Here is a 10,823-nt window from a genome sequence, read left to right on the forward strand (position 1 = left end):
TTTCTTTGATTCATATAAATTTGAAAATCCAAAAGAAATCGTGTTTGCATTAGTTGTTTCCTTAGTTTCCATTTCGGTTTATTCACTTACTATAAAAAAAAAAAGGTCAATTTTGTTTCTTGCTTCTTTTAAATTCTAAAAATTATAAAACCAGAATAAAAAGTTAATTTCATTGTCTTAGTTTTATATATTTCGTGTTTCCATTAAAAAAAAAACAAAAAAAAAAGTGAATTCTTTTTCATTTGTTTTAATTTTCCAAAAAAAAATAAATAAATAAATAAAATAAAAACAAGGAGATACTAAGTTTCCATTTTTTTTTGTTCTTTCTTATTCGTCTCTCCTTTCTTTTGCTAAGCCACGACTTAATTCCTTTTTCTTCTGTTTGTGCAAGGCAAACTCTGAGAAAAGATAGAGAAGACGCCAATGGAGGATTACTCAGAAGAAGAGGCTGAAGAATACAACACGTCTGAGGTAGATTGGGGAGAAGAAGCTGACCAGGATTGTTGGGACGATGGAGATGACCACACTGAAGGTCATTGGTGTGCAGACTCTGTTCCAGAGTATGTCCCAAACGATGAACAAGAATACCCAGAGGTGGAACCAGAATCAATGGACCAGTATTCAACTTGCTATGGTCCCAAATCCCAACTCATCTATGAGGATAGTTCTGAAGGGAAATATTATTCTCAAGCGTGTCCTAGAAGAGAAAAGACCACCGTGGCTGCACCATCAAGATCTTATCATGGGAGTCTATCAAGACATGCTCACAGCACGCCATGGAACTACAATGGAGATCAGTTTTATCAGAATCGCTTGGCTGCACCATCTATACATTTTTCTGGTCATAAGCAAGGACCAATTGCATATCTAAGGTGGGAGGACGACATGGAGCAATGGTTTATAGCTTGGAGAATTCCAGAGAAGCTAAAGCTAACTTATGCGAAGGATACCTTAACCGGAGAGGCATACAATTGGTGGAGTCAGCTAGATGCTGATAGGATCTATTTCAATGGTCCGGCTTTTACTTGGAAAGAGGTTAAGATGCTCATGTATAGTGAGTTTGTGAAGAAGGCAAAATACATTCAGAAGGTGTCCACAAGGAGATTAATAAAGCACCAAGTCTTGCAACCCACAGTTCAGAGAGAAGTTGTTTCCCAAAGACAAAGTTCAAGGCCAGTGCATCCACCTCAAGTCAAACGAAACCAAGGTGAGCACTCTAACTCTTTAAAACCATCTGAGGTTATTTGTTATAGGTGTCAAGGCAAGGGCCATCTAGCAAAGGAGTGTCCCACAAAACGAGTTGTGAAGTCAGTAGTATCTGAAGCAAAAGAAACAAACTTGGAGGTAAGTGATTCCGATACTAGAATTGATGATTCCTTTTCTAGAATGGATAAACATATTGATGATCTTATCAACTTGATTAAAGCTAGATCTACTTCTGTTTCTAGTAATTCCATGACTGTCTTAACACACTTGTCTAGCGCCCAAAAGGTTGAAAGTATTTCAGGTACTAACATAGAAATCAAGGAACAAGAGCCCAACCTTGCTGCGCAATCAAGTCCAACACTTGATAAGGTGATTTCTGAACTTAAAGTGAATAATCTTACTTATCAAAACACTGGTATGATGCACTTGCACTCTGTCCAGAATGTTGATGAAGGTCTAGGTAATGAGGAGACACGTACAGAAGCTAAACAACAAGAGAATAATGAGCAATCTACCCTAGAGACCTCTACACCAGCTGATCAAGCTTTAGAGGTAGTAAATACCAAAGCTGAATCAATGCAAGATAACCAGGTAAGTGAAGCTCTAAATCTTACTCAATATTATATTTTTGAATCGTCCACTTCAAGTATGAAACACTTGCTCTTGCCCATAAGTGATGATTCAGATATAGGTACAATGGAGAAGCATCCAGAACCAAACTCACAACCTTACACCCAAGCAGTGGTCAATGGAGAAACCAATTGTGAAATAGGAGATTTCGAAAAGGAGACCACGATCCTTCCAAGGGAAATCATAGACCGACCATGGAAAGGGGGCATAGCTTCCCTACTGATCAAAGAAGAACCACCAGATGGACAATGCATCACAAAACCGTGCATATACCAAGGTAAGACCCTAGCCTCCCAAATTAGAATGAAACCTAACTTGCTCTATCTTGGTGCAGGTAAATTGGTTTTGAGGACAAAACCTTTTGAAGAGGGAGGGAATGATGAGGACCTAAAGTCAGTAGCTGGACCACCAACTCATGAGATCAACCATACAAGCTACATTGGAGCCAGCAGCGACATAGGTGCACTCAAAGAAGGATATCTTTGCAACCATAAGGAATTTAACCGTGAAACGAGTTTCTATAGATTCTCAACTCAACCAGAGCACGCAGCGAATTGGTTTCATACCAAAAAGAGTAATGGTTTAGGAGATATGCCAGTTACAAGTCAGACTATCTACACTGCATCCGAATTGGTTCTAATTAAGGAAAGTAATTCTTTGCTTAAGGAGTGTGCAACTCAAACTCACGTGTGGAAACCAGGAGATTATTCATTACATCTAAGAGCAGTGGGAGAGTTTCTACCATGCACCAGCAGCCACATGATCAAGATGAATCCCTTATTTGTCAACTTACCTTACATGGATGCATTCACACTTGGAGTTATTAAAGACCAACGGCTCTTTCCCCTTCTGTTCAGGCACGACTTAGAGACTATCCAGACATCAAAGGAGATCCCACGGATGCATTTATTTCTGCCCAAACTCACAAGATACAAGGAGAGAAGACAACTTCCATACATGGACAGATTCTGCACCAACTAAGTCCAACGGCTAGTTTTTCACTTATTATTTCTTTCCAAGTTATTCTTTTAGGCATTTGTGTTCTTTTCTATTTAAACAGAGCTAAGTCTCATTTGTAAATCACCCTTGCACGAAATTAATAAAGTATTATTCAGTTTACAAAGTTTGTCTTTGTTTTGTTCAATTAGTCTTTAGGTGGATTCCTTTAGATTTCTTGTCCGTTTGCTTGTCTCCTTAGTTTGTGGATTCATTCTAGGATACAAGTGTAGGTCTCTGTCTTTGTGTGGATTCACATAGGCTCAGGCTTCTGGTCTTATCAAAGGGATATTTCCGCAACCCTTTGTGGCGACAATCGACCCATTCAAGCTTGACAACTCTTGTTGCCTTGTGATCTAGCCTTTGTTAGCTTAGGCTTGTATCAAGCTTGGAACCACCATGAGATCTTCCTCATTAAAAACCTCACCAAGGAAAACCCATTGGGACAAAACCTTGATGAGGGAAAAAGAGTAAAGACCTCATGGCAAAGGGGATCAGCTCCTTGGGGAAAGATCTATGAGCCCCAATCTGGTATGAATGGACTCCATAGTCTTTTGTCTTGCAGCCTTGGTGAATACATCCGCAAGTTGATCCTCACTCCTTGTGTAGCATGGCAAGATCACTCCCAAGAAAATCATCTGCCTCACCTTGTGACAATCAACTTCAATGTGCTTGGTTCTCTCATGGAAGACTGAGTTGGTCGCAATGTGTATAGCCGCTTGATTATCACAATGCATAGTCATTGGAGTTCCCTGCTCTATCTCCAAATGCTTCAAGATTCCTTTGATCCATACCAACTCATTGGTAAGCTTCAGCATTGCTCTATACTCAGCTTCAGCGCTTGAACAAGACACCACCTTCTGCTTCTTACTCTTCCAAGTCACCAAGTTGCCTCCAATGAATGTACAATAGCCGGTGGTTGATCTCCTGTCTGCTCTATCTCCAGCCCAATCCGCATCACAGTATCCCACCACTTCAGTGCTCTTGTTGCATCCCATCCACACTCCAAGGCTTGACGTCCCATTCAGATACAGGAGAAGTCTCTCCACCATGCGCCAGTGATGATCCTTTGGGACTTGCATATGCTGGCTTATTTGGTTCACCGCAAAGCATATGTCTGGTCGTGTGATTGTAAGGTAGATGAGCTTCCCTACTAGCTTCCTGTACAGCTTTGGATCATGAAAGGCCTTGCTATCTTCAACCTCCCCCTCACGTGGAACCTTGTATCCATCTTCAAGAGGCATCTTTGCTGTCTTGTCTCCTTGTATACCTGCATCTTTCAAAAGATCAAGTGTATACTTCCTTTGGGAAATGAACAATCCTTCCTTAGATCTACACAACTCAATTCCAAGGAAGTATTTCATTTCCCCTAAGTCTTTGATTTCAAATACAGATTTCAAATACTCCTTTGTGGCTTTTATACCAGCCTTATCACTACCTGTTATGATAATATCATCAACGTATACAAGTAGACAGATGATACCTGAAGGTGTAGTGAGGGTGAAGAGGGTGTGATCCAACTCTGACTTCTTGAACCCACGGCCATTCAGAGTAGTACTCAGCTTGTTGTACCATGCTCTAGGTGATTGCTTCAACCCATAGATTGCCTTCTTGAGTCTCAATACATTCCCTGGTTTCACAAGATGTTCAAGACCCGGTGGTGGATGCATGTACACTTCATCTTCTAGTTCTCCCTGAAGAAATGCATTCTTCACATCCATCTGCCAAAGCTCCCACTCAAGGTTCACAGCAATAGACAATACAATTCTTATTGTATGTAGCTTGGCAACAGGGGCAAAGGTATCAATGTAGTCTTCCCCATATGTTTGAGTGTATCCTCTGGCCACCAGTCTTGTCTTCTTTCTGTCAATGGTTCCATCAGGTAGATACTTAATGGTGAATATCCACTTGCTGGTTACTGCCTTCTTTCCTTTTGGCAACTCACTTTCAAACCAAGTGTCATTCTTTATCATGGCATTTGCCTCATCTCCAACAGATTCCTTCCAATCTTGATGTAGCATTGCCTCTTCATATGATCTTGGTACACTACTTTCATCTAGGCTCATCATGAATGCGCAATGCTCCTTTGGATAACAGGCAAATGAACACACAGCTTGAGAAGGATGCTCCACAGCCTGGGCATTGTAGTACACTCTCGTGTTTACCCAGTTGGAAGCATCTCTCTTCAGCCGTGTGCTTCTCCTCAATGGTACCTCAACTGGTGCTTGCTCTGGTGCTTCTACTTCAGTTGTTTCCACTCCTCCTTGTTCTGGTAACTCATTAAGCTCTTGATTACTTGGTTCAGCTCCACTTTGATCAGGATGATCCGGATGATCCGCAACATCTTGATTCTCATCCGGCTCAATTCCATTCCCTCCCTCATGATCAAGGTGAGATGGTTCTTCAGCTTCTTGTCCTTCAGATGACTGATCCTCTGTCGACTCCTGGGACATTCCAATTCCAAGACCTTCTAGTATCTGTCTCAAGCTTGTAGCTCTATCGGAAGGTTGTGAAAGATCCTCCAGCTCTTTCCAATCTTTATCTTCATAGTAGCTCTTTTCTTCAAAGAACTTGACATCTCTAGATACAAGGACTCTCCTTGTCTCAGGAACAAAGCACTTGTATCCCTTCTGTGTGGTTGAGTATCCTATCATCATAGCTTTGATACTCTTTGCTTCCAGCTTGTTTCTCATCTCTCCCGGGACAAGAACATAGCTTACACACCCAAACACTCTTAGGTGATCTAGGACTGGCTTGCTGTTGTTGAGAACTTCATAAGGGGCTCTATCTTCCAGAATCTTGGTTGGTATCCTATTGATTAGGTAGCAAGCCGTGATCACAGCATCACTCCAGAATCTCTTTGGTACTCTCATCTGGAACATCATTGATCTAGCCACTTCCATAAGATGTCTGTTCTTCCTCTCAGCCACACCATTTTGTTGAGGTGTATAAGGGCAACTCATTTGATGAAGTATCCCATGTTGAGCTAGATGGTTCTTGAATGCATGGCCAGTATACTCTCCACCATTATCAGACCTGAAAATCTTAATCTTGGCATTATACTGGTTAGAAACATATGATTGAAAGTTTTTAAATGCATCAAGAACCCTATCCTTTGTTTTAATTAGTGTTATCCAGGTGTATTTGGATTTCTCATCTATGAATGTGACAAAGTATTTGTAATTGTCTCTAGATAAGCATGGAGCAGTCCATACATCAGAATGAACAAGATCAAAGCATTTATCATAGATAGTAGTAGATCTCTTGAACACAGTCTTACAATGCTTTCCCAAAATACATGCTTCACACTCATTATTTTTAAACATGACACCTGGTAACATTAAGCTTAAGGCTCTAACATGTGGATGTCCTAGCCTAGAATGCCACAATGCACCTCTACTTAAAACGGAACTCAACAAGCAACTAGAACTAGAAATGAAAGAAAGGTCTTCAAGTAAATAAAGGTCTCCTTTGGTTACTCCTTGCCCAATCAACTTACTGCTTTCAATATCCTGAAATTTCACATCATTAGGACTGAAAATAACATTGCATTGAAGATCATTGGTACACCTCTTAACAGATAAAAGATTAGAAGCAAACTCAGGCATGTACAAAGCTTTAGAATCCTTATTAAACAGTTTTAAATCTCCTACACCTCTAATAGGAATTCTATCACCATTTGCAATCATTACATGTCCATGAGCCGGTTCTATGTTCTTTATAAGGCTATCATCACTTATCATATGGTGTGAAGCACCTGAATCAATAATCAATGGTTTTATTCCTTGAGCAATATGATTCCTAGGTTGTTCTTTTACCAGTTTCAAGTTATCAATGAGATCAAGCAATGTGGTTTCATTTCTAGACATCCTATCAGCAGCAAAGGTTGTATATCTATCCGGTTCAGTTCTCATCCTATCAAAGCTTCCTAGCAAGCTATCACAAGTTCTAGGCAGCACATGAGCAGTATAGGAATAACCAAGGGTGTTTCCAAGGGTGTTACCAGACTCTTTAAGGGCTTTGATCAAGGCATCAATGTCTGACTTCTTGATCACCTCATGATCCATGTTCTTCACAGCTCCTTGATGGTGAGAGGTTAAGGCTCTTCCTTCACTTTCACCCGCAAGACCAGATGAACCAGCTCCTGATGCGCCGGCTTCACTTGTCTCTGCAGAAAGGTGAGCTCTTCCCTCTCTCTCCTTGTTGAACTTGGCCGGCTTCAAATGGGGGTGTAGGATCCAGCACTGACTCCTCTTGTGTCCCGGCTTCTTGCAATGGTCACAGTTTCCACTGAACTTCCTTTCCTCTCCACGGTAAGCAGCCTTGTGTGCTTGGATTGCTTCAGCCTTGTTGGACAGAGCCATGTCTCCTTTCCCTCCAAACATACTGATGAGATCCTAGGATGATGCTCTGGAACAGATGGGATAATCCTTGCAGAAACGAATCAAAAGACTCAAGTTTCTCAAGGTATGTGGATCGAATGGTGACACAAGAGGCTGCGGAAAGGCTCCTTGATACTCCTAGGCAATAGATTGGATATGACACACCAAACTAGAGCCCTTAGTCTCTGGATATTACACACCAGAAGTTGGATATTACACACCAACACTCAATCAACTCGACAAGCAAGAAGAAAAGAGAAAACAAAGGTTTTTGATAAAAAGATGGATACTGATACAAGGGGCCACGACCAGAATATAAAGGAGAAGCCTTGTACATGCACAAGGTCTCGAAAATACAAAGAAAATAAAGACAAGGCTCCCTTGGAAACACAACAAAGACTAGAGTTTTCGAAAATAAAAACATAGCATAAAAACTTAGATAAAATTATATAACATAAGGTCTTCATGTGGACAGACCAAGATCAATCATCTAGGAGGTAAGAGAAGTAACTTGTGGCCTCATTAAAAACCTTGATTGGAAAACCCAGTGGGACAAAACCAATCAAGGGAAAAGAGTACACACAAGCTACTTGCCTAGATGATGATCAGCTTGAGTGTAGAGTAGCTTGAATGTAGATCAAGTTGTCTCTGATGATAGAAGCTTTATTTCGGCTCAAACATTCTTCAAGTGTAGGTTCTTCAACAGCTACGAGCTCTCCATGATCAGGTTCATGATTCCATTCCTTGGTGCTTTCCATGATCACATCATCCCCTCCCACTTCAAAAAGATTTGTCCTCAAATCTGTGTTACCTGCAATAGAAGGGACCAAGTCAGTAACATCAGAGTTTATAATCAGATTACACTTACCTTGCAAGCCTCTTTGATAGGCATTGTCGCTGACTGGTTCTATTAGGTAGAAGGGACTGATCCATTTGGCTTTCCTCACTCCTGAGGCATTACTTAAACCTGATACATTGAAACAAGAAAAGTTAACACAAGCAAAATCATCATAGAGTAAGAGTCTTATCCCAAAGTTGTCTTTTCTCGGTTTTGGCTTGTATGCTGCATCTGGAGGTGCTTCATTGATGAGGATGAAGCAAGTGACGTCCTGATGTCTCTCCTGGCTTAGATCAGGCGGCTTGAAACGTTTGTCTTCCTCACGCTTGTTCTTTCTCTTTGCATTCTTCAAAGCTTCCATATAATCTGCACATGACTCTTTTGGCAAAAACAAGTGCATCATATCTGTGTAATCAATAAAAGAACTCTTGAAAACATGATTAGTTACCTTAGCATGCTCACCTGGTCGCCATAGATAGGATTGAGATGTTCTACACTCAGAAAAGTTCAGACAAAGCAAACACAGAATCACCCGTCTTGTAGAACCCATAACTCTTTCATTTGAGAAGCTTTGGACATGATTCCAGTTCGACGTGAGACCCTGATGAGTGTAGTTTCCATTGCAGTTGAGTTTGTTGCTTAATTCCTTCTGGTTGCTGAGATATGATCCTCGGACTGCTCCTATGTCAGAGTTGGCGGCTAGACAGCTTCCAAGATTTGATTGTTGCATCTCCAACTTTGCCAAGGATCCATTCTTGATACTCTGATCATTACTATAGCCTCTCCTTTCGAAAAGTATAGCACTCAAAACTGTTTGACCTGTACCAATAGAAAGCAAATCAGGTTTCATGCGTTTCTTTGAATCTAGATAATTACCTCGGGTTGGTTTATTTGGAGATTGATGTAGACTGAGTCCATCTGGTGGTTTCTCCTTGATTTGAGAAGAAAACATGAGTTCTCCTCCTATTCCAGTAATCACTTCACCATTTAATCTAGTGAAATCTCCATCTCCACTCTTGGTTTGACAATCTCTGAAATGGTATTGAAGCTTTTGCAAATCTGGTGGCTTCCACACCTTAACATGATCAAGAAGCAAGGCATTTTGATCAGCTTCCAACTCTTTATTACCCCAACTGGTTCTACCACGTGCAGAGCACTCTCCAAGGATGATAAGTATGCTGGCATATGCTCCAAGTTTCCACAAGTAGAACTGTATCCTTCCACCCCAATCTGATATAAGCAGCTCACAGAATTTGGCTAAACCGATATGTTTTGCGGAATTGATAATATCTTGATGATCAGGAGGCCATTTGCTGCGTTTTCTGGTTTGTTGGATCCAGGAAAGAGTGTGTAACATTCTCCAATTGGTTTCGTAGTGAAACTCTTGCTGAGCTGAGACGTGCATCCCTTTAGCTTCAGAGGGTAAAAGATCACCAAAATCAATTGTTGTTGCTGCCGATTTCTTCTCAATCACTATGGGATTGTTCCTGTGATTCCACAACTCTCCTCCAGGCTCAAATACAACATGTTCCATGCCCAGTTCGTGTCTTGAAAGCTCTACTGCTCTGGTCTTGTTCCACACAAAAGGACTGATGAGAAAAGTACCCAAGAATGTTCTTTAAAACCGTTTGAATCAGTGACAAATAGATGCTCTACTCCACTGTCTGATTTTGATGCCATGGGTGCCTCTTCTTCTATTACATCCCGTTTGAAGAGAATCAGGTCGTCCTTGATGGGTTGATCATCTTTCTGAATGGTGATTGTTGGAATCTCGGTTTGATCTTCTTGAACTAGTGCAGCCAAGTCTGATTGTGCAACTGAGTCTGGTTTTGCATCTTTGAGTTCTGAGACAGTTGAGGAAGGCGCTTGGTTCTGTACTTCTAAGGATGGAGATATAGTCTTGGACTGTTTAAATTGTTTCTCCACATCCCTAAACGCTTGTGAAATTGCCTTCCTTATGCTATCTTCAAAGGAATAGGTTGATGTTTTGCTTGATGAAACCAGGTTACTAGATGGACTTGATCTCTTGCTGTCTGGTTGTTTCTGAACTGATAATGAAGAACATAGCTTTGTCTCAGGCTGCTTTTGAATAACTTCCTTGTGGTACTGTCTTGGAACGTACTCTCTACGCATCAAAGCCCTCAGCTTAAGCCATGTTTCCACTGGTTCTTTTCCATCAAGTCTTCTGCACTTTATCAACTGATTCCACCATCTTAAAGCATGACCACAAAACTCAGCAGTAGCCATTTGAATCTTCTTTTTTTCAGCATAGTGTTGACTACTGAAAATCAACTCAATCTTCTTTTCCCACTTCACATAAGCTTCAGGATCAGCCTTGCCATGAAAAGAAGGAATTTGATATTTCAATCCAGCATGCTTCCAGTTTCTGTCCATCTGATCAAACTCCTTTTTCTTGTACTCATCTCTGGATGATCTGCCTTTCCTTTGCTGCTGTATGTCTTGTCTGAATTTTCTCAATTGATCTTTGCAGGCTTTATCCATACTGGCTGTGAATTCTTCAAGAAAAAGCTTTTCTTTCTTGCTGAGTTCTCCTTTTTGATCTCCTGCCATGGTACCTGAGACAAGAGAAAGACTAAGCCAGTAAATAGTTCTACAGAGAAAACAAAAAAAAACAATTTGCAAAATCAGAGATTCAAATTGAAGCTTAAAACTTTAGACAATTCTCAGAACAAATTCAAACTCAACCAATGATTTAAAAGAGATCAAAACTAATCAGAACAGAATTGAAATCTTAAGCCTATCAGATCAGA

At 40.7% G+C, this 10,823-nt stretch overlaps 2 protein-coding genes across 2 annotated transcripts; one reads left to right on the plus strand and one right to left on the minus strand.

The window, feature by feature from the left end:
- The first annotated feature begins 287 nt into the window (after nt 1-287).
- LOC125602047 lies at nt 288-2,221 on the plus strand. Its single transcript, XM_048773948.1, has 2 exons — nt 288-1,797; nt 1,898-2,221. Exons 1-2 carry the CDS (start codon nt 424-426, stop codon nt 1,976-1,978), a joined length of 1,455 nt encoding a protein of 484 aa, XP_048629905.1. The 5' UTR covers nt 288-423; the 3' UTR covers nt 1,979-2,221.
- A 5,055-nt stretch (nt 2,222-7,276) lies between these two features.
- LOC125602046 lies at nt 7,277-9,586 on the minus strand. Its single transcript, XM_048773947.1, has 2 exons — nt 8,929-9,586; nt 7,277-8,871 (listed from the first exon to the last, which is right to left on the minus strand). The coding sequence occupies exons 1-2, from the start codon at nt 9,584-9,586 to the stop codon at nt 7,820-7,822; spliced, it is 1,710 nt and encodes a 569-aa protein (XP_048629904.1). The 3' UTR covers nt 7,277-7,819.
- Between the last annotated feature and the right edge of the window lie 1,237 nt (nt 9,587-10,823).

The sequence above is a fragment of the Brassica napus genome, unplaced genomic scaffold (assembly GCF_020379485.1).
Source record: "Brassica napus cultivar Da-Ae unplaced genomic scaffold, Da-Ae ScsIHWf_2727;HRSCAF=3492, whole genome shotgun sequence".
Taxonomy (NCBI): domain Eukaryota; kingdom Viridiplantae; phylum Streptophyta; class Magnoliopsida; order Brassicales; family Brassicaceae; genus Brassica; species Brassica napus.